Source organism: Octopus sinensis, linkage group LG7 (assembly GCF_006345805.1).
Source record: "Octopus sinensis linkage group LG7, ASM634580v1, whole genome shotgun sequence".
Taxonomy (NCBI): Eukaryota; Metazoa; Mollusca; class Cephalopoda; order Octopoda; family Octopodidae; genus Octopus; species Octopus sinensis.
The window spans coordinates 58,659,521-58,684,655 of NC_043003.1; the positions used below are offsets into that span (position 1 = coordinate 58,659,521).

The window sequence follows — 25,135 nt, forward strand, 5'->3', positions numbered from 1 at the left end:
CAACCTAAGCACTATATATCAGCCCTGTATTACCTCTATGAACAGGCCTCTTGGAAACATCTTTTGATGAGTTGTGTGACAACCTAGTTTAGTTTCTTCAAGAAAATCCGTCTTGCTTATCATCTTCACTAGTCTTGAACAATACAGACTTAAAACCCTTGAAGTTTTTGATGATGTTAGACCTCAATCTTCTATGATCTCTTGTGTTGTCCTCTTTCTTTAAACATTTCACTTGTTTCTTACTACCTCCCTCCTGTAAAGATCATTGAAGTAACCTCCACTGATCTATCCATCTTCCAAGGCCTGACTAATATATATAAACATCACTGTCACATATTCCTTTTAGTTAAATTGAATATATCTATCTAAGTTATCTGTAATTAATCATTAACGTAGATTGTACAATGTGTAAAACTAAACATGCAAAGTCCTGTTATCATCCAAGCTAAATGAAACTCAGCTAGATTGAATACATGTTCTTAAAGTTGTGAGACATTTTGTGAACTTAATAAAATTTTTACTCCAAAGTCAGTTTAGAGGAAGACTAAATATATTCTTCTACAACAGTGGTTCTCAACCATTTTTTTTTTTGTTTTTTGCCTGTGGATCTCTTTGATTCCTGTTTTACTCAGGTAGACCCCCCCACCCCATAATTCAATGTTTGAAAGATCCTATTATATCTTTATAATTAAATATTTGAAATTGAATTTAAAAATTGTTAAAATATTTCATGTATTTTAGAAGTATAAGCAATTTATTGCACCTAAATTTTAACTAAATTTTATATGGACCCCTTTTGAGAACTACTGTTCTTAGAGACAAAAAATTAATTTGCTGTGTGGCATGTATATAATTGTTCTCATTCTTGTGATATCTGGTAAAACATTTAATTTGGTCACCAATATATTCATGCTGTTGATAAGTTATACTATGATAGACGTAGTATAATATTGTCAAGGACCAATGCATTGACCCATCTTGTTACAATATTTCTGTTGAAATACACTCTTTGTTTCAATTCATACTGAGAATAATGGAGAATTTAGTAAAATAACTTTGTCGTTATTAAGCTGGTGTTTGGAATATAAATTAATGGGAAATTTTGATGGAAGGTTTCAATTTAAATCTCTTCAAAACAGGAAATTTTTATCATAGAACCAGGATGGGTTATTATAAAAAAAGTTTAACTAATCGTAAATATATTTATACAGATGGTATATGGCATGTTACATACGATTGAGAATGTCTTTGATAAAAAATATTTGAGACTTAGTTTCATAAATGTAAATTTGCAACTCTGAAATATTTCCATATTACATTCTTCATATCATTTAAATTTTTTCACTCTTTGATTGACAAAAGTTGGAGGTTATTTTTGTAAACTTTGTTCCAGAACTCTCATCACCATTGTATTTATGAGCCTACAAAGGATCCTCTACATGTTTCCTATGAGGTACAACTAAATCTCCCTTATATTACACCCTCCCATCTTAACAAAAGAAGGGCTGCATTGGATAATGTAGTCATAGATATGTAGTGGCCAGTAGGAATACTGGGTGATTGTGCAGCAATACCGACACGTAACTGGTATCTGACCTGGGTTATAGGCTCAATTGGTGGACCTGGAGCTAAATTACAATATTGTATTTAAACTGAATATAAACTTGTATGTGTCACTATAACCACTAACTTGGTCAAATGTTATTGTAAGACAGTTTGTGGTGTTATTTGTAATTGTACTTTATATAGATTATATGAACTTTCCTGTCAAATTATTGCAGCTTAAAATATATGCTTGGTAAAATTATTTCCTTGAATTAGAAAAACCTAATTTCATTAGAAATAAATATTGATTTTTGAAAATGATATTGTGGTCTCTTTAATGCTTGCTTTGAAATCTTCTTGTCTCATGGAATACCAATAAAGATACAAAATACCCAAGAAAAAGAATATATAAAAAATATAAAGGAATAGAGCATTGGCATGGCTGTGTGGTTAAGATGTTCACTTTACAACCATATGGCTTTGGGTTCAGTCCTGCTGCATGGTACCTTGGGCATGTCTTCTATAGCTCTGGGCTGTTCAAGGTCATGTGAGTGAATTTGGTAGAAAGAAACCCCTTGTGTGTGTGCCACTTCAAAAGTAGTTGGCATTTGGAAGGGCATCCAGCTGTAAAAACCATTCCAAAACAGACAGAAGTATGGCTTCATACCTAGCCAGCTCCTGTCAAACTGTCCAACCCATGCTAGCATGGAAGGTGGACATTAAACGATGATGATATATGTATATGCGTGTGTTTGTATTTTCCTTGCATCTGGCCTTCAAGGAATATTTCCATGCTCGGAAACAAATGAGGATTGGTGACAGGCAGGGCATCTGGCTAGAAGAAATCAGCCTCAGCAAATTCCACCTGGCCTGTGCAAGCATGGAAAAGTGGGTATTAAATGATGGAATATTTCCATGCTCGGAAACAAATGAGGATTGGTGACAGGCAGGGCATCTGGCTAGAAGAAATCAGCCTCAGCAAATTCCACCTGGCCTGTGCAAGCATGGAAAAGTGGGTATTAAATGATGATAAAAAATGCTTGAAGTTTCTTGAAAATATGTTTGTTTTCATTTTGTAAAATATGTTTTTTGTTTCTTTAAATTTTGATTCCACAAAGGATATAATCAACAAGGTTTTTCTGTTATTTGGATCTCAGTGAAACAGTATTTATGTATCTTTATTCCTGAATGGAGTTTAACCAAGAATGTATTATCTCTTATTAAATTACAGAGTAGTTATATTAATTAATATCTTGAGCTATGTTGAACAATGTTGATTCTCATTTCTCTGACAAGATATCTTTTAAAAGAAATCTAATTTTCTTTTCTACTCTGTATTCCAATTGCCTTGAATAAATAATATTAATATCAGTAAAAAATACCTTAGGAATGAGAACTCAGGGTTGGGCTCAAAATTCTACAAGGACACCTGATGAAGGCTGAAGAGTAAATCAGCTGAAACGTGGTAACAAGATGAGGATACATATCCATCTGAAACAAATAATGTAAATTATGGGGATATAAACAAACCAACACTGGCTGTCAAGCTGGTAGGGGACAAATACAAACAAAGATACAGATGATGGGCTTCCACACTTTCTGTATACCAAACAAATTCATTCAAGGCATTGATCAGTCCAGGGTTATAGTAGTGGAACCTAGAACCACACAACCATGCCTGTATAAGCAGCATCACTGTGAAATGTCATAAGGGCAGCTAGAACTTGCACTAATGAGCCAAACCATGAAATGTATGGTTTCTAACATAATCCTTTCTACTATAGGCATAAGGCCTGACATTTTTGGGGAGGCAACCAGTGTAACTGATACTTAATTTATTGACCCCGAAAGGATGAAAGACAAAGTCAACTCCGGCGGCATTTGAACTCAGAATGTGATGACAGACAAAATACTACTAAGTATTTCTTCTGGCATGCTAACAACTCTGCCAGCTTGCCACCTTTGATTTCAAACATAATGTCATGGTTGGATAATATGCTTTTTATTATAACCACTTGGTTCTCAAGACCATGATGCCATATTAGTGGCAAGAGTTCTCTGTCCAGTTGACCATGCATTTACTCCAATGGTTCTCAACTAGGGTCTGTCTAATATTTTGTTGTTAAAATTTCATCATCATCATCGCTTAACATCCGCTTTCCATGCTGGCATGGGTTGGATGGTTTGATTGAAATCTGGAAAACTGGGAGGCTGCATCAGGCTCCAATCTGATCTGGCAAGGTTTCTACAGCTGGATGCCCTTTCTAACACCAACCACTCTGAGAGTGTAATGGGTGCTTTTTACGTGTCACCAGCACGAGGGCCAGTCAAGCAGTACTGACATCGACCACGCTTGAATGGTGCTTTTTACGTGGCACTGGCACAGGAGCCAGTCAGGTGGCACTAGCAATAAATTGGTTATATTTCTACAATACACAATATTTCAACAATTTTTTTGATACAATTCCTAATAATATCTAATTACAAAAATATATGATTTTTTAAAATCTTTGAATGGCCATGAGGATCCATCTGAATAAAATAGGAATCAGAAAGGTCCATAAGTGAACATGGAGGCATGTGGCTTAGTGATTAGGGTGATAGACTTGTGATCGTGGTTTCAATTCCTGGACTGGGCAATGCATTGTGTTCTTGAGCAAAACACTTCATTTCACATTGCTCCAGTTCACCCAGCTGGTAAAAATGAGTAAACCTGTGAAGGACTGGCATCCCATCTAGGTGGAGAATATATATGCCATGGAAACTGAGAAACGGACCCTTATGACTCGGCATGACTTGAAAAGGTAACCTTTTATTATCAGTGAAGAATGGTTGGGAACCACTGATTTACATAAAAGAACCATTATGGTAGAACAGGAACGAAAATTATATAGAAAAGTAGTTGATAATGCAATCTTTCTAAGGAGTATTCTGTAAAATTTTAAAGATTAGCTACGGAATCTTTATAGGAAATACAAACCTAAATTTAACACAGCTATAACACCTTAGTAAATAAGTAGGCACTGGTGTTGCTGCATGGTAAGAAGTTTGTTTCTCTTGATTTATGGCTCAGTCCCCCTGGGTGGCACCATAGGCAAGTGTCTTCTACTATGGTCCTGGGCCAACCAAAACCTTGTAAGTGGATTTGGTAGATAGAAACTGAAAGAAGCCTGTCATATGTGTATGTTTGATAGTTTCTCCTTGCAACAGCACATGATAATTGTAAGCAAGCTGCACCATCATGCAAATAGTGTCTTTTTATTTTGTGAAAACATCATGGGGGAATATTACCTTAAGTGGTAATAGGAGATGGTTGGCAACAGGAAGGATGTCCAACTGTAGAAAAAAATTCCCCTCGACAGATTCTATCTAACCCCTGCAAGCATGCAAATGTAGGTGTTAAAACAATAACAATGAGTAATTGCAGTTTTAAGTTTGGGTATAACTATTTTCTGTCTGTAATTCTTATGACCCTTCTCTTTCCAAAACTACCAGTAACAGCCACTCAATCCTGAAAAAGGGGGGAAGTACTTGTCACCTGTTGGAACCTCTCTCAACTTCAACAACAACTATGTCGATCAATTTTTGCTCCCTACAATGATGCAACAGTACAAAATGATGATGAAATACTTACACTGTAATGGTTTTAAACAAGTAGGGAGAAATCAAAAATTACTCATCTTCTCAGTTACCCATTTTTGCCCCACCCATTTCAGTCTAACGTCACGGAAACCGGGTAACCGGTTTTATGACTCCTAAGGCTTTAAGAAAAAAAATCTTTTTTTTTAAATAAAAAAACAACAACTTCTGTCTGAGATATTCACTCAAGATTCATTTATTAAAAGATAAAGAACACTTTAAAAAGGAAAAGGAAACTAACACTAGCTTACGACAATAACGCAAATGGTTGTTCCTAGAGATTGGTGAATCGAGAGCGAGGCTGGTATGTGTATATTAAGTTGAGTGTGTTGATTGAAGAAATCAGAGTCGCTCGAAGTTGTTTACATTTACAGAGAGAAAAAGGAAGAGACAAAGTTAGTTGTTGACTATTTTATTTATATTCACACTATATGTTAAGTAACTATTTACTTAAGATTTACATCAAAGATTTCTTAATCCTGAATTATGTTAAGTAACTATTTACTTCAAAGATTTCTTATTTCCGAATTATCTTGTTCCTTTCGTGTTAGAAAAGTACATTGTACACGTATAATAATAACAATATTATTAATAATAGTAATATTCGTATTTTCATTTCTTTACTAATTTACACATTGTTCGAAAAAAAAAAAAAAGAAAAGGGAAAGCTTCTTTTAAATGTAGAACGAAGTGAGTTTCAAAATAAGTACCCTCCTAGCTTATTTTGTTTTCTGAATATTTCTTCGGATTTCTTTTTAAAGCCCCATCAATTGTGATGAAAAAAAGAATCGATATTTCAATGGTTTCTATCGTTTGCTCCGCTCGTCACTGCATTTCTCATTTTCCGTGGACACAACCGACTGTTTAACTTGTTCATTTTTCATTTTTTTAAAACTTAAGGCAAAAATTTTTAAACGCAGGATTTTGCAATTCGACTTTCCTACATATATGTGTCCCGCCCTCGAATTTGTCACCTCGTAACTTCTAGAAAAACAGATATTTTTTGCTGATGAAATTTTCTACAAAAAACGCATCAGGTGGTGTAGATTCCGATTATCTTGGAATTTGCTGTGAAAAAAAAGAAAAAGGTTAAAATTCTTTGGGTTGGAAGAGCAGTTTGGGAAAATTCACGAGTTGGCTTTGCTTCCTCGTAACTTTCAGAAAAATGGTTATTTTTTAATGAAATTTTGTACAAATACCTTTCAGAGTGTGTCAATTACGATTATATCGAAATGTAATGTGAACACACACACACACTTACATCACATTTTTCCCCAGAAATTTGAAGTTTCATTTTCTTGTAATGTGATGTGCGTCTGTGTCGGTATGTATGTGTGCGTGCCCACCAACATTTTTTTTTTTTTTGCTTATTAAATTCCGATACAATCGTAATCTACACACTCCGAAAAGTATTTATAGAAAATTTCATTAAAAATTACCAATTTTTCTGAATGTTACGAGTAGACAAGGCCGACTCGTATGAATTTTCGAAAATCCTCACCCCCACCCTCGGAAACATTGTTTTCACCACATATTCCGATATAATCAGAAACTACACCATCTGAAACATATCTGTAGAAAATTTCGTTAAAAAATATCCATTCTTTCGAAAGTTATTAGGCAACGAAGAGCGGGGGCACCCATGTGTAGAAATGCCTTACAATTCTATTACTCTTTTACTTGTTTCAGTCATTTGATTGTGGCCATGCTGAAGCACCACCTTTAGTCGAGCGAATCGATCCCAAGGCTTATTCTTTGTAAGCCTAGTACTTATTCTTTTGGTCTCTTTTGCCGAACCGCTGAGTTACGGAGACGTAAACACACCAGCATCGGTTGTCAAGCGATGTTGGGGGGACAAACACAAACACATAAACATATATACGACAGGCATCTTTGGTCGGCCCGAGGCTATAATAGAAGACACTTGCCCAAGGTGCCACAAGGTGGGACTGAACCTGGAACCATGTGGTTCGTAAGCAAGCTACTTACCACACAGCCACTCCTGCTGAATAAATAATTTTTAAAATCATAAATTCAATATTTAAAAAAATAACATACATAATTTTTTACAAAATTTAAAGTTTCGTTTTGTAGAAGTGTGTGAGTGCACAGCCGTTTTTATTATTATTATTATTATTATTATTATTATTCACAAGCAATTCCAATATGCACCATCAGAAAGGTAATTGCAAAACTTTTAGTTAAAAGCATACCCAATTTTCTGAAAGTTAGGAGGAAATAAAATCGTTGAGCCGGGTGTCACACTCATGTAAGGTATGCCAAACGTTCAGTTGGATAGATTTTTTTCCTACCTGCAAACTATTAAAATGATTTATTAAAATATATACACTAATGCACACGCGTAAAATTTATACATAAAATCAAACTTCTGTACCTATGACGATGCAGTTTGCACTAGAATTCACAATTTGTTGTTTTTCATGAAATGCAGACTAAGTGAAAATGTCACTACCACGCAACTTAAATAGTGAAAGCAGCATGCAGATCATTTCCGAGAAATGTATAAATATATATATCTTTTATCGGTGAACAGTAATAATAACAACGGAGATGTACTTGCATAGCAAGTGACTTGATCGTGTGCTGAAACGAAAACAATTGCAGCGTGGAAGGTGTTTGTAAGCCATTTAAGAAACACACAAAACCCGTTCGATTCACTTCAACATTTAAGTTTAATTTGTCAAAATATTTTCGTCGCTTTAAGACCGCGACCTGTTCACTGACAAAAATCCGTGCTGCATCATAATAACACAAGTGAAAAAACACCATTGACAAAAGTAGAATAAAGTTTTTACGTATGTATATGTTTTTATGACACTGTATATAGTCATCGTATGTATGTATGTGTGTGTGTGTGTATGTATGTATAAAAGCATTGTAGTTCGCTTGAAGCATTATGTATTGTTTGTAAAGAATAAAAAGTTTTGAATGGTACAACAATGCGCTATAATACAGACAATGGGCTATATACCTGTTGTAATTTACTCATCCATAGTCTGATTATATATATATATATATCATCATCATCATCATTTAGCGTCCGCTTTCCATGCTAGCATGGGTTGGACGGTTCAACTGGGGTCTGTGAAGCCAGAAGGCTGCATCAGGCCCAGTCTGATCTGGCAGTGTTTCTACGGCTGGATGCCCTTCCTAATGCCAACCACTCCATGAGTGTAGTGGGTGCTTTTTACGTGCCACCCGCACAGGTGCCAGACGGAGCTGGCAAACGGCCACGAACGGATGGTGCTTTTTACGTGCCACCGGCACGGGGGCCAGGCGAGGCTGGCAACGGCCATGAACGGATGGTGCTTTTTATGTGCCACCAGCACGGAGGCCAGTCGGGGCGGGGCTGGCAACGGCCACGATCGGATGGTTCGCTTACTTGTCACCGGCACTGGTATCACAGCTGCAATTTCCATTGATGTTGATCGACTTCGATTTTGGTTCTGCTTTCTGATATCTGATTTGATTTGGTTTGATTTTGATTTTCACTTGCCTCAACGGGTCTTCACAAGTGGAGTTTTGTGTCCCAAGAAGGAAAGGTATGTATAAGTCGACTGGCTACATACCAGGTAGAGGCCACGGATTATGGTCTCACTAGTCTTGCCGGGTCTTCTCATGCACAGCATACTTCCATAGGTCTCGGTCTCTCGTCATTTCCTTGGTGAAGGTGTTTATAAGCCATTTAAGAAACACACAAAACCGTTAGATTCACTTCAACATTTAAATTTAATTTATCTAAATATTTTCGGCGCTTTGAGACCGCGACCTGTTCACTGGCAAAGCTTTGTATAGTTTCTAGAAAACATAAATCCGAAAGAAGCACACTCTAAGATGTTGAGCAGTATATATTAAAAATGAGGAAGGCCGGTTTATGGGATTACCTCATGTTTCACGTCAATAAAGGGTTGAGTTTTATGGGCCAACAGGTTTTTGGTATCTGACAATATGCCTTAAAGCTAAACCGTTTATGGGCGGGAAACCTAATATAATCCCATAAACCGGCTTTCCCCATATATATTTTGTTTGTCATTTGTGGTTTGGTAAGCAAGCTACTTACCACATAGCCTTATGTATGTATGTATAAAGTAAAGAATGGAATTGGTAAAATACGGACTACGAGCTAATAGTTTATATTTCAGTAAACTTGTGCCATTTTTACCTAAATTCGTCTTTTATCTTTTACTTGTTTCAGTCCTTTGATTGCGGCCATGCTGGGGCACCGCCTTACTCAAACAAATCGATTGCTGGACTTATATTTTAAAGCCTAGTACTTATTTTATCAGACTCCATTGCCAAACCACTAAGTTACGGAAACAGAAACACACCAACACCGGTTGTCAAGCTGTGGTGGGGGACACACAAATGCAGCCATAAATATATTCATACACGACGGGCTTCTTTCAGTTTCCGTCTACCAAATTCACTCTCAAAGCTTTGGTCAGCCCGAGGCTATAGTAGAAACATGCCCAAGGCTGTGCAATGAGACTGAACCCAGAACCATATGGTTGGGAAACGAGCTTCTTATCACACAGCCACACCTGTATGTGTGTTTAAAAACCTGTGTATGTGTGTGTATATATATTTTTATATACACACTCACACACTAGCAATGCAACCCGGCGTTGCCCAGTTGTTATGCCCTACATTCACATTATTTGTATTATTTGTTTCTTTGTTATGGGCAGAACCAGCACATGAAGAATATGAGGCCAACAACTCTTTATAAATATTTTTTCCGGTCATTTTCTGATGAACAACACTGCAGTTTCCATCTACCAAATTCAGTCAGAAGTCTGTGGTTTGCCTAGGCCTATAGTAGAAAACACTTGCCCAAGGCACCATACCGAGGTGCTGAACATGGAACCACATGGTTAGAAAGCAAACTTTTCAACCACACAGTCATTCTTGCACCTAATAAGTGTGTGTGTTTTGACATTTGTTAAATTAAGTATTGTGTCCCACGATGTCTCAAAGTTAGCAGTTCATCAAGCAGTGATCTATAAAATAAATACTAGATTGAAATACGTACTGAGGTCAGTATGATCAATTAAATTTTTGAAGGTGATGCCCCATCGTGGCAACAGTCGAAAGACTAAACAACACTTCGAATTTAAGTTAATGGATTGCTAACCACAATATAATGAGTTATATGTACATCTTGGTCTACTTGACTTCCAAAAATTAACAATTGTAATTTGAAGTTGAATGGTTTACAATAAAAAAAGATGTCCAGATATCTTTAAAAAATATTCTCAGGCAGAGTTGCCTTCTTTAGCTAAAGAACTCAAAATTGTGTGACCTGACCTTGTTTTTGAGGTTATTTTTGTAGAAAAAAAAAGAGTTGCTGTGAAAAAAATGTGCTTTATTTGGTAGCCGAATGTTTTGATACTTCATATGTCAAAATCAGCAACTTGGTTTTTGAACTCATAAGGAACACACACACACACACACACACACACACACACACACACACAAACTCTGTTTTATATATCATATATATATATGCTGGATGTCCAATGTCAGTGTGCTTGTATGACAGTGTGAGCATCCTGATAGAAAAATTGGGCAGAAGAGGTATCAGATGTGTGCAAGAGAGAAGACTGCTGGTCTGGCCATGTGATGTGTATGGATAAGGACAGTTGCGTAAAGAAGTGCTGGCCTCTAACTGTTGAGGGAACCTATGAAAGAGGTAGACCCAAGAAGACATGAGACAAGCATGATCTTTGGTTGTTAGGTCTCAAGGAAGCGATGACAAGTAGTTGAGACCTTTTGGCGATTAGCTGTACTTAAAAAGACTTGTCAAGCCAAGTGAAATTATGGACAGTGCTGGTGACATGTAAAAGGCACTCACTACACCAGCGTTTCTCAAATGGGGTTCTGCGAGAAAGGGTGAGATAAGCTAATGTTAATTTCATGATGATGATCATCATCATCATTTAACATCCGCTTTCCATGCTGGCAAGGGTTGGATGGTTTGATTGAGGACTGGCAAGCCAGAAGGCTGTACTGGGCTCCAATCTGATCTGGCAAGGTTTCTACAGCTGGATGCCCTTCCTAATGCCAACCGCTCTGAGAGTGTAGTGGGTGCTTTTTACGTGCCACCAGCACGAGGGCCAGTCCTGCGGTACTGGCATCGACCACGCTTGGATGGTGCTTTTTATATGCCACTGGCATGGGAGCCAGTCAGGTGGCACTGTAAATGACCATGCTTGATTGGTGCTTTTATGTGCCACCACCATGGGACCAGTCAGGTGACACTAGCATTGGCCACAACAATGATTTCACTTGACTCAGCAGGTCTTCTCAAGCACAATTTATGTGTGTGTATATATATATGATATTTACCACGTGGACTACTCTTTTACTTCAGTCATTTGACTGGCCATGCTGGAGCACTGCTTTTATTCTTTGTAAGCCTAGTACTTATTCTGTCTCTTTTGCCAAACTGCTAAGTTATGGAGATGTAAACACACCAGCATCAGTTGTCAAGCGATGTTGGGTGGACAAATGCACTCACAAACATACACACACACATACATATATATATATGATGGGCTTCTTTCAGTTTCTGTCTACCAAATCCACTCACAAGACTTTGGTTGGCCCAAGGCTATAGCAGAAGACACTTGCCCAAGGTGCCACACAGTGGGACTGAACCCGGAACCATGTGGTTGGTAAATAAGCTACTTACCACACAGCCACTCCTGCGATGAAAAAAATATAAGATATGGTATATGATTTTTTTTGTGAAGGGGTTCTTTGAGACGTAATTCATTTTAAGGGTTACACAGGAGTAAAAAGGTTGAGAAACACTGCACTACACTCTTGGAGTGGTTGGCATTAGGAAGGGCATCCAGCTGTAGAAACCAAGGCAAATCAGAGTGGAGCCTGGTGCAGCTCTCTGGCTTACCAGTTTCATTTGAACCATGTAAACCATGCCAACATGGAAAACATTCTCTAAATGATGATAGAAAAGCTTAACATGGCCTCTACTCAAGGATGATATGCAAATTCATAAAGCATTCTATATTTTTCAGTGAGTGTGAAATTAAACTAATAATCTTAAAGGTGGTGCTTCAGCATGGCTGCAGTTTCTGGTTGAAACCAGTAAAAGAGGAGAAAAAGAAGAAGAAGAAGAAAGATAAGTAAAAAACGAAACAAGAAAGGAATGTAAAAAAGTAAGAGGAAGGAAAGGGTGTTCTAGACTGGTCATAGAAAAAATAGCAGACAAGTAGGTCAATGGACTTTGGTAAACTAGTGACAAGTAGAAACAGATATATGAATAAAAAACAAAAAAAAACAAATATAAAATGACATATGACTGTATAATGTATATCTAATGATAATCATTGATGTAATGATTGTTATATTTTGACTTGAGGAGAGAGTGGTTCTATCATTTTTGGGGAGAAAGAGATCGGAAGTTGTGATGGTCATCCATTTTCCAGTATCATTAACATTGAAAGTATTGCTGTTGTTTAGCTCCAGGTCAACCCCGAGAAGCACATATATGATCAAAGGCATTCTGTCTGTGACCATCCTGTATTCTTTTCAAACATTATTCTATCTAGGGATCCTGTTAAATTTCTAGGACTGGCTACTGTTTTAAAAATTTTTTTTTTTTTTTTTTCCGTAGATTGTAAATGTGATTTGAGGAATATTTGGCTTCTACTTGTCTGTATAGAGGTTTTTGTTGGGTGTAGGTGAAGAAGATAAATGACACCATTCCAAATTAAATGAAACTGCAGGTCACATGTACTTTAACATTCTATAGTTAGAAGCAACACATGATTAATCTGATTTTTTGGCTGCATTTCAAAACTACAGTTTTGAAGAGGCAAAGGGAACATGTTTAGCATGTTCCCTTCTCCTCCCTTCAAAGTACATTTGTGGAGTAAATGAAATAAAATGAGATCACAGATTCAGCCCACTACCCTCCGAACCACATGGTTCTGGGTTCAGTCCCTCAGTGTGGGACTTTGGGCAAGTGCCTACTACTATATCCTCGGTGATCAAAGCCTTGTGAGTGGGTTTGGTTGACAGAATCTGAAAGAAGCTTGTATGTGGGAGAGGGGGAACAGTCCCTTGCAGTTGACCTTTCAACAGCAATACTTTCACAAGGCCTTTCTCCTCCATTTTGAAGATTGGTTATAGAACACCAGCCATTAGGGTCAGATGTATGTAAAGCCAAGCACTTTATGGACGCAAAACCCTGGGTAACCCTATGAACTGGCCATAACTATCTTTAAATATATGTGTGTGTATCTTTATTGTCAGTGTTTGTCCTCTACTACTGCTTGACAACCAGTGATGGCTTGTTTATATCCCCTTAACTTAGCAGTTTGGCAAAAGACACTGATAGCATAAGTATTGAGATTGATTCGTTTGACTAAAAGCTCTTCAAGGTGGTGCCCCAGCATGGCCACAGTCTAACTGAAACAAGTAAAAGATAAAAGATATAGTAATGACTTCTAACTGGTAGAACACCTCAAACTTTTCAAAGAGGATATCAATCCTGTTGACCCCGGAAAGACGAAAGGTAAATTTGAAACCCTCTCCCTAGTCTTCAGTTATAATTACAATCACATTTGGGATATAATCCGGGGTTTTGCATCCGTAAAGTGCTTAGCTTTACATACATCTCATCTGACCCTAATGGCTGGTGTCCTATAACCAATCTTCAAAATGGAGGACAAAGGCCCCGTAGCTAGTTTTTCAACACACATACAAAGAAGAAAGGTCAACCGCAAGGGACTGTTCCCCGTCTCCCACATACAAGCTTCTGTCAACCAAGCCCATTCACAAGGCTTTGATCACCGAGGATATAATAGTAGGCACTTGCCCAAAGTGCCACACTGAGGGACTGAACCCAGAACCATGTGGCTGGGAAGCTAGTGGGCTGAATCACTGTCATCTGGTTCAGCAACTTGCCTGGACCAATAAGTCATATTTAGCTTTCGGTAGCTGAATGGCTTATATGCACACACCACAACTACAGATGATAGCAGTAATTTGCTAACTGAACTGGCTGGTCCTGGCTTTTGACAGTTTGTTGTCTGTTCAACCTGCTCAGGATCTATTGGCATTCGTCATTCATTCAATAAGTTGTTCATCTGAAATAGTTCACATCCACCACGTTGCATCTCGTGGTTTCAACATAACCCTGGCTTGGGTGTTTACTAGGTGCTAGGCCTTTCCAAGGAACCGTCCATTATTTGGGGTTGTTTATTTCCATATTTACATTCACAGCTGGCTTCTGTTTATATGCTGATTAACCCATAACTGGGACCCTGACAGGTGCTATTACTCCGGATCAGAGTAAACCTGGGAACAATAGCGGCTAAAAAGTGGTTACACACTCTTCAAAAACCCTGGAACTCCCAAATTAGGGCTCCACTTGGTTATGCATACTGGATGTAGTATAGGAATATATTCAAGTCAGCACCAGCACTTGACTGGTACTTGAGATTTTTAACTCTGGATTGGTGAAAGTCAAATTTTATTTCTGTGTGATTTGAACTCAGAATGTAAAATGTAATTAAATACACCAAGGCGTTTTGTTCAGTGCTCTACCAATTCTGCCAATCCACTTACTCTGTAATTCTTTCTAATTTTAGCTTGAGGCCAGCAATTTTATAGGTGGGGGTCAATTACATTGATTCCCCCCACACCCAGTACCCAACTGGTATTTATTTTATCGGCACCTATTAGATGAAAAGCAAAGACGACTTTGGCAGCACTCAAACTCAGAATGTGAAGAACTATAAAAAATGCTGCTAAGTATTTTGCCCAGTGTGATAAGAGATCCAACACCTTACTGCCATCACTTACTCTATAATAATGAGCAATAATTAATTCTTCGTTTTAGCATTTAACCCTTTCGTTACCAACCCGGCTGAAACTGGCTCTGGCTCTGACTACAAATGTCTTGTTTTCATAAGTTTTGAATTAAAATATTCCACCAAACCTTTGTCGCAATTTATGTCCCTAACACTAGCTGAATGATAACTAAGTTATTTTACTAAATTCTTTGTTATATTTAAAGTAATTGAAAGAAACACAGAACATCTCAAAATAAATACAGTAACGAAAGGGTTAAACCAGGGCTGTAGAGTTAAAACAAAAAACTTTGACTCCTTTATGTAATTAAGTGATTGTGGACTACTTTACCGATCCCGACTCAATTGTTTCTGACTCCACAACCCTGATTTAAACAATGATGATGATGATGATACAGTTCTATATTTAAGAGATGAGGAATTATCTACATTATTTACATTCAACGAATATTTGTCCTCATCTTGTTTGTTGTTAACACAATGTTTCGGCTTCTTCAGGTGTTTTGGGGAAATTTCGAGCCTGGGTTCTCATTCCTAAGGTATTTTTCGATGTTATTATTATTAGTAGTATTATCATTATTGTTATTGCTCAGGTCGCTGCTTGGAATCGAACTCGGAATCTTGGGGTTAGTAGCCCGTGCTCTTAACTACTATGCCATATGCCTGTGGGCATATATATCCATCAAATGTAAATATCTGTCAAATATAAATAATGTAAATGATGATGATATTGTATGAAATATATATTTTATACATTCAGTATTGTTTCAAGTGGTGGACTCTAATTATGTAGTATATGCTTGTTTTAACTTCTACATTGTATACAGACTCACTTGTAAGTACAGTAATGGCCTTTGTTACAAAATCTGTACTTATACACAATGGTATGTATAGATGTGTGTGTGTTTGTGTTGTTTATTTCCCAATCACATGGTTCTGTGTTTAGTCCCGCTGTGTAGCACATTGGGCAGGTGTTTTCTTAGGTCAACCGAAGCTTTGTGAGTTGGGTTGACAGAAACTCAAAGAAGCCTATTGTGTATGGTGTGTGTATCTCTCTCTCTCTCTCTTTGTTATGACATCATGTGATGATTGTAAGCAGTCATACAATGGCTGTCATTCGTTTCCAATCTTCCATAGAAACATGTCCAGACAATGGAAAAAAAAACCCCAAAACAACCTTACTTAGAAACAGGTGAGGACTGGCTGCAGAAAATCTGCCTATGCATATTCTGTCTGACCCATGCTACCATGGAAAAGCTGATGTTAAGCCAAGAAGACTGAGGGTGTCTTGGCATCACTCACCAAGTCCTTTGTGAGCCGCTCTACGACTATCTATCTGCAGCTTTATATAGCTATGGTGCGACCTCACCTGGAATTTGCATCACCGGTCTGGAACCCCTATATTGCCTAGGATATTAATAATCTGGAAACCGTTCAGCAACGTGCAACCAAGAGAATACACTCCATCAGGCATTTGCCATATTCTGAACACTTTACCTCCCTGGGCATGGATACATTGAAACTTCGATGTCTGGCAGCTGACTTGGCAGACACCCATAAAATTATTAACCATCTTACAAACAATAACTCTGAGCACCTTTTCAAACTCCACCTGTCTAACACCCATGGACATGTTTACAAAGTCAGAAAACAGCACAGCTCCCATGACTTTCGGAAACATTTTTTCATGCTAAAAGTTGCTGAAGTATGGAACAAACTGCCAGCATCAGTTGTTAGTTGTCGGAGCACTGCATGCTTCAAAACTTCCATGCTTCCTGAGATTCGCCAACACTACACCTGATTTTCTCCCCTCCATACACATGCAAGCATGTATCTGACTCATACACTGTTCACTTTCCAGACATTAGTACATTACTGCATATGCTTTATATGCACTCTTGACAAGTTGTGGTGCACCTGAGCACTGTATACAATAATTTCATTATTATTATTATTATTAAACTGAAACCAGTGATGAGGATGATATGTATACAAGTATGTATATAAAAGTGAACTTAAAGTGAACTTAATTTTTATATATATAAAACTGAGAATGTGTGTCTGTCTGTGTGTGTGTTTCCCTAAAACTTGAGAACTACACAACCAATTCCATTCAAATTTTACACATGCCTTACTTAGGGTCCATGTAGTTTCATGGGCAAAAAAAAATGTTCAACTTCTTGCCTAGAGCAAGCCCATAGCAATATCATATCTTCACTATTTCAGTATTACGTGTTAAAAGTGAAACAAAAATATTTCTCTATTTTATGTCAGATGCTTTCACTTTAACAATAAAAATAATAATAACAATTGAATTATATGTAGTAAGTAATAATTAAAATCAAACTAAAGTATAATATAATTGTAACATACAAAAGTAAAAATAGCAATTGGTATAAAATTGCATCAATGATTTGACCTTGAATAAGTGGTTTCACATGAATGGGAATAAATTAAAAATAAAATTAGCGTGCAGAAATGGAATAGTCCATCATCATCATCATCATCGTTTAACGTCCGTTTTCCACGCTAGCACAGGTTGGACGGTTCAACCGGGGTCTGGGAAGCCAGGGGCTGCACCAGGCTCCAGTCTGATCTGGCAGAGTTTCTACAGCTGGATGCCCTTCCTAACGCCAACCACTCCGCGAGTGTAGTGTGTCCAGATGGATAATAAAAAATTAAATTAAAGAAAAGACTATTGTCTATAAAGTATACAATGTAGAGAAAAAAGAAGAGCTAACAATTCCAGTCTGTTAATTGCTGCTGCGTTGGTGAATATTGGTTTGTTTATTTAATTAATTACTGTTACGTTTGTTTACTGCTGTGTTAATTTGTCTTTTGTACAAATTTTGTTATTAGCCTTCGCGCGAAGGCTACGTATTGGAGTTCCCCCCTCCGTGGGGGAATTATTATTGTTATACATTTATTGTGAAAACACACAAGAGGCTTGCGAAGCCAGAACTTTTTTGTTTTCAATTGAAAGGCTTGTTAAAGCCAGACTCGGAGATGGACACCTCTACCTCCAATTCACCAGTGTCAGATGAAGAAAGTTCACCGGCAGAAGCCCCAGCAAAGAAGTTCGCTGAAGTTGCGGGGAAAAAGCAGAGGAAAATTGATACAGAAAACCTGGAAAAATACACAGCAGTGTTAAAAAAAGAAGGAACGGAAGTGAGCATAACACCAGACATGAGCAAAATTGGTACAGTAGAAGTGAGGTTCAGGACGGAAGAGATAGCTAAGAAGCTATCAACTGAACCGTTGAAAGCAGAGAACATTGTCCTTCTTCCCCTGTACAGAGGCAGAAGGACCTCAAAAATATTAATAAAAAATATTCCCCCAGAAGCAGACGCCACATGCCTGGTGGCGGCAGTTATGTTAGGCCTGGAGGACAAGATCAATATCCTCCAGGCTACAGTAGAGGGGGAGGAGCATTGGCAAGGCCAATGCATATCAATGTCAGTTCAGGCGGAGGTACAAACCCTAGAGGAAATACCAGAGACGTTGAAGATCAGTGGGGAGGAGAGAGTGGTGTTCTTCATAGAAGGCAGAAAGCCGAGGTGCTTCGGCTGCGGTAAAAAGGGGCACGTGAGGGCAGAGTGCCAACCTAAACCGCAGGAAGCAGCTCAGCCAGAAAAGAAAAAGCAAGAAGCTTCACCAGAGACAACACCAGACGACTCAGGAAAAACAACAGAAAGAGAAGAGGCAGCAGATACAACAGAATCGACAACAGAAGCAACAACAAGCTGCGAGGAAAAAGAAAATGAGGAGGGGTGGTCGAAAATCGTAAAGAAAAAAAGAAAAACAGAAACCACCCCTCAGAAAGAGAGCCAAAAAAAAAAAGAAAGGAAACCATGAACTCATTTATGGCTATTAAGGCATCTAATAATAGACTGACCAACGTGTTGGCAGCTATGGCAAAAGTAGAGAAAATTAAAAAAACAAAAGACCTTATTTTGTACAGAATAGGCCGGAAGGATTACGGACAGATAAAGTCCGAATTCTATCATGACGTGGGCCCTCTAAGAATGGACATATCTTCACCATATATATGCGTCAGACTCCCCCACGAGTCCGGGAAAAAGACAAAAGTGAAGAAGGAGAAAAAGTCGAACCACTGACATAAGGTAAGACATGGATTACATTTATGTTGGTTGTTTAAATGTGCGCGGCCTGGGATCAAGTGGGAAGCAGGGTCGTTTCCTTAATGATATCAGGTCGCGTAATTTGGATGTCATTGTTGCTACAGAAACCCAGTTAGAGGGGCCAAGAGGTCTGCTCCCCCTGTTCGACGGCTACGAGAGTTTTTTCTCTCCGGCCAGTCCTACCGGCGGGGGTGAGGTGTTGGTCCTATTAAAAAGAAACTGGGTTTTTGAGAAAAAGTTAATTTTTTCAGATCCAGAAGGCAAGCTGGTCGTCATGGATTTGACGTTCAGTAACGGTAAAGTTATCAGACTTGTTGCAATTTACGCACCCAACCAAAAGGGGCAAAGTGATTATTTTCGAGAGCTGGAAAACTTTCTTGGTACTTCACATTCATTAGTTGTACTAGGAGACTTTAACACAATTTGCAAAGCGGATGTAGATTGTGTTGGCTTGCGTCCAGATAGAAAAGGTAACATTGGCTTCCTGGAACTGCTAAGCCGCTTTGAGCTAGCAGATCCTTATAGGTTGGAATTTCCGAACACTCCATTGTGGACATAGTCAAGCAGCGACGGATCTTCCAGGTCATACATAGATAGGATACTAATTAGAAAAGTAGACAGAGAAATAGCTAAGTGTCCACAGTTTTACCCGGTCAGCTACAGTTATCATAAAATGGTCACCTGTAAGCTTGACATAGATAAGGCTAATAATAGAGGCTCCAGTTATTGGAAACTTAATACGTCCCTTTTGGCGATTAAGGAGTACAGAGACCGGATTAGGACTATAATTCAGAGGGCGCTATCTGGTGCCATCATTAATAACAAATGGTGGTATGCCCTCAAGCGAGCCATCAAATTCGAGTCTATTAGATATAGCATAGGATTAGTGGCTAGAGAGGCTAGGAGGGAATCAACTCTAGTTAAGGAATTAGAGGAAGCCTTGAAAACTGGCTCTGCGGCTCAGGTGATGGCCAAGAGACTGGCGTTAAACCAGCACCTCGAGGCCAAACACATGGGCTGCATTGTCAGGGCTAGGATCCGTGCAATGGGTTGTGAGGGAATCAACGCCGTGAGATGGGCCCGAGTGGTGGAAGCTCAGCGTGGTAATGACGCCACAATTCGATCTTTGACAAACCAACAAGGTAAGTTGATAAACGAACCCGAGGAGATGTGTGAGGCCTTTCAGGAGCACTTCGCTCAGCTTTTCGGTGGGGGCGGCGGACTGGATAGAAGGAGGGTCTTTACGGACCTCCTCGACAGGCTGCCGCGCCTATCGGGGCGAGATGCGGAGGGCTGTGAAGGGCCAATCATGCCTGAGGAGGTGGTTGAGGCGATGGCGGACTGCGGCGCGGGCAAGGCGCCGGGTTTGGATGGTCTATCCTATGAGTTATATAAGAGTATGCCAGACTTGTTCGGGCACCTACTGACGGAGGTCTATGTGAACTTGCAGCAGAACGGGTTCATACCCAGATCTTTGCGCTGGGGAGTAGTGACACTTGTCAGAAAGGCCCCGAGCAATGGGGAGTGCATTGATAATTTCAGGCCCATCACTCTGCTAAACACAGAGTTGAAGATTTTGGCCAAAGTGTTATCGAAAAGATTGGCGCGTGTCGCGGATGGTCTGATCGGGGAGGCACAGACATGTGCCGTTCCCGGCAGATCCATTCAGGATAATCTCCATCTTATGCGGTACACTATAGAGGAGTTTAATAGTGATTCTGGCAAGGGAGGGGCACTGGTCCATTTTGACCAATCTAAAGCATTTGGTAGGGTCGACCATCGCTACCTGGTGTCCGTCCTGGCACAGTTTGGGCTGGGCCTTGGCTTCCTCAGGTGGATTATTCAAATTTACGATAACATCGACTCGGTAGTTCAGGTGAACGGCTTCGAAAAGGGGTGGCTGCAGTAGCCAAGACCTAGTCTTGGCGGTGGCTATCCCTGAAAGGAAGGGCAGAAGTAGCCAATGTGTTTATCGCATCGGTTATCACCTACCGCCTTTCCGTCGTTCCTTGCCCTGATTCATGGTTGAACAAGTTGGAAACACAGCTCTTCTACTTCTTGTGGAAGAGCGGGAAACCACTTGTGAAACGCTCTACTTGCTGTCAACAACCGTTAAAGGGTGGGCTAGGGATGCCTTAGCTGATGATGCGCAGACATGTGCTGAGGTTAAGACATCTGTGGCTCTACCTGGATGGTGAATGGGTGTGGTCTCCGCTAGCAAAACTGATGTTTCCCAAGTTCACTAGTTTCGGTGGATGGGAAACCTGGCTGAATCGTAGATCGAAACTGGGCACATGGTACACGGAGTGTCGCAAGACTCTCCTGCTATTCCGTCGCTTGGGCAACGCCTGCGGTGGGGGTTCCACCACATTCTTTTATAGAGGGTTGGTAGAGGCGGAATGTGAAGATACCTTAGGGGAAGCCCTAGGTCTCGACGATAATCAGCTGGCCAGTCTGTTCCGACGTACATTCAGGTCGAAGACCCTGGACAACTTCCAGAAGTCTCTGGCATGGCAGTGTTACAGAGGAGCTCTACCCGTTCAGGATAAACTCGCAAGGCACGGTGGCCAAGACAGTCCGATATGTCCAAGATGTGAGCGGGATAGGGAAGCCGTCCCGCACGCTATTGTTCATTGTTCGGTCGTGTCAGAGGTGTGGGTTTATGCCGAACAGCTGTTGTCAAGCACACGAAGAGTACAGCTGTCGACTGAGTCTATTATAAAAATTGACCCACCAGATTTCCTCGCGAAAGAAGGTAAGAATTGTTTTCTCGTTGTAGTAGCAATTGCGAGAGAGGTGATTTGGAAGACTAGGATGAAAGGTTTACAGTCAGGCAAGTTCATCTCTAGCCCTGGATTGATGAATTACTTCATCTTTCACCTAAAAAGGAAGATAGGGCTGGAGAGAAAATGCCTGACTAAGAAAGTGTATGAAGAACGATGGAAGGATGTAGCACGAAAGTTGTGAGTGGATAACACCACATAAATGTAAAACAAGACGAAACCAAAATATCAGTGGTGAGGCGGGGCTCGTGGGGTCCGAGCTAAACCCGCCCCCACTCCATCCGTAATGTCTTCCGGTCTGTTCTGCATTTTATATTTTTGTATTTTTGTGAATTTTTAAACTCATCTTTTTGTAACTCCATTCAAGAATCTGACCCCACATCAGGTTGTATTGTCCCCTTTGTGTTCGCCCCTAGTGGGTAGTAATAAAACAATTCCAGTCTGTTATATATTTTGAGTATTGTTATCACTAGCGATATCAAGATATAACTTTGTATTTTGCATTTTATGTGTAGATGTATATATATAGATGTACATGTAATATGTACACATATATATATGCACATATATACATGCACTAGCACTATGACCCGGCAATGACGGGTCTTTAATGCTAGTTTGTAAATAAAACCTTTTTCTTTGTACAACTATGTATTAATAACCATTTATATAAATATATTTGCAGGAACTGACGCATACAGAATCAAGGAGTTCTAGAACTGCATAATCAATAACATTTTCCACCCGATTACGACTAACTCATATCTTCACCATGGGACTGCAATGGACTTTGATTTATGGATTTTTATGTTTTGAAATAGGACTGTGTGTTTTATTTATGTTACCCTTCATATCACCTCTAGTATGGCGGAAATTATTTAAGTCCCGCCTTTTATCATTTCTATCTGACTATTCATACTTCTATGTTCGGTTATTGATGTTGGGTTTAGGTGTTGCTTTTGTTAGCGCCATTTCACAGGTCCGTAAATATGATATTGATTCAGACAAACTGGAAGATGTGACTTTAACTATGCCTGGTGCTGCACAGAATTACCATATACGTCTACTTTATGCTCAGCGTAATGTTTACATCTCTGGGTTTACTTTGTTTCTTTGGATGATTTTAAATCGCATGGTCCAATTAATGACAGCCCAAGCTCGGCTGCAAGCTGATTTGGAAGCAACCCACAAACAAGCTCTCAGTGCTAATGAAGTTGCCAACAAACTCTTGAATGCTTCGTCATCATCAGGGACTCAAGATACTAAGAATGACAAAGAGGAAAATCTGGCTAATTCTGAAAAGGAAGATGCTACTAAAAATCTTGAGGCCCTCAAGACAAAACTAAAAAAAGCTGAGGGGGAATTAGGTGAAGCTAGAACTGAACTGAAAGAAACCCAAACTGATCTGATGGCCATGAAATCTCAGTCTGAAGCAACTAAGTGTGAATATGATAGTTTATTGGAAGAGTATTCTGTCCTTCAGAAGAAAATACAGCAGGATTCAAATAAGAAAGATCATTAATGAAAAATAAAGTGGTGGTGGTAAGGGGTGGGGGGTGGAATTAGCTTTAAAAAATTACTTTTATTTTCAAAATTTCATTCAAAGGTTATGACTATAAGAACTTGTTGAGTTGAGTGATCTTGTTTGATCGAAATGAATATAAAAGTTTGAAATTACTAAAGTACACTAGTTTTATATGTGATTGTAAAGAAGCAGTTTGTTGAATATTTGTTTTCTTTAAGATGATGACTGAACGACAGAATTGATCCATTCCTCCTAACTTTACATCCAGCTAATCTAAACACTTCAAATTTCCTTGATGCCTTCTTATCTCTAAACTGAGTTATTCATTAACAAAAGACCTTACATTTTGTATTATTACATTGTATGTGTGTGTGTGAAGGCACGTGGCTTAGTGGTTAGGGCATTCAGTTCACGATTGTAAGGTTGTGAGTTCAATTCCCGGCGACGCGTTGTGTCCTTGAGCAAGACACTTTATTTCACGTTGCTCCAGTCTACTCAGCTGGCAAAAATGAGTTGTACCTGTATTTCAAAGGGCCAGCCTTGTCACACTCTGTGTCACATTGAATCTCCTTGAGAACTACATTAAGGATACACATGTCTGTGGATTGCTCAATCACTTGCACGTTAATTTGATGAGCAAGCTGTTCTGTTGATCGTATCAGCTGGGACCCTTGTTGTCGTAACTGACGTAGTGCTCCTATATATATATATATATATATATATACACACACACACCCACAAGACTTAAAGCTAACCACTTTATGGACATGAAACCCTGGGTAACCCTATAAACCGGCTGTAACTATCTTTATCTAAATATAATATATATATATATATAAATAGACAAAGAGAGATGGAGAAATTTTATTAATCTTATCTCCTTCTTCTCTCTTGGTTTTTATAATATTAATAATAATATATATGTATGTGCCTATATTGTTAGGTATTCAACCTGTCTAATCTTGGATATTTTTATCCCTCCAAGGTTTATATCCTCACTTGTACTTATATATAAAAAAATGTGGTGAGTTGACAGGATTGTTACCATGCCAGGCAAAATGCTTAATGGTATTTCTTTCAGCACCTTACATTCTGAGTTCAGATACTGCCATGATCAACTTTGCCTTTCATACTTTTAGGGTCAATAAAGTAAGTACCAGTGGATCACTGAGGTTGATGTAATCAGCTAGACCCCCTCACTCAGAACTTCAGGTCTTAGTAGAACCAATTATTACATTGTTGTTATATTTGGGGATGGGTATTTTTGCTATACTGACACACATGATGTCAGTATCACTGGTGATGTGGCCAACCTCTGTATTATATGGTGGAATAGGAGACTTAAATAATACTTAGTGTTCCATAGCCCTAAGCATGTACTCTCCCTATGCTGATGATATCAACATATAGCAAAAGCACATCCACAAGCCAATATCTATGAACTAGAAACTAATACCATGGAGAGCATCCAGCAAAAAGCTAACTCCACCAGAATATTAAGGTAACAGTAAATTACCCTAGTATGCATCCCCAATTACAGACTACCTGTTTTAGGCACTGAACTGTGGCTGGAAACTAGGAATAACAAGGTTCAAATTTTCCTTTTGCTCTATATCAAACCCATAGCCTCTAAATATC

General features: G+C 38.9%; 1 protein-coding gene and 1 long non-coding RNA gene across 3 annotated transcripts; one reads left to right on the forward strand and one right to left on the reverse strand.

The window, feature by feature from the left end:
• Window positions 1–47: 47 nt before the first annotated feature.
• On the reverse strand, window positions 48–13,964 carry LOC118764252. Its single transcript, XR_005000053.1, has 3 exons — window positions 13,954–13,964; window positions 11,274–11,277; window positions 48–128 (listed from the first exon to the last, which is right to left on the reverse strand). It is a non-coding gene; the product is annotated as an uncharacterized LOC118764252 (long non-coding RNA).
• On the forward strand, window positions 5,427–23,657 carry LOC115214273 (B-cell receptor-associated protein 31-like). Of its 2 annotated transcripts, none has more exons than XM_036504797.1 (2): window positions 5,427–5,579; window positions 22,658–23,657. In XM_036504797.1, exon 2 carries the CDS (start codon window positions 22,745–22,747, stop codon window positions 23,492–23,494), a length of 750 nt encoding a protein of 249 aa, XP_036360690.1. In that variant the 5' UTR covers window positions 5,427–5,579; window positions 22,658–22,744; the 3' UTR covers window positions 23,495–23,657. The 2 variants fall into 2 exon arrangements, with proteins under 2 accessions (XP_036360690.1, XP_036360691.1); XM_036504798.1 differs by having other exon boundaries at window positions 5,526–5,612.
• Window positions 23,658–25,135: the final 1,478 nt, after the last annotated feature.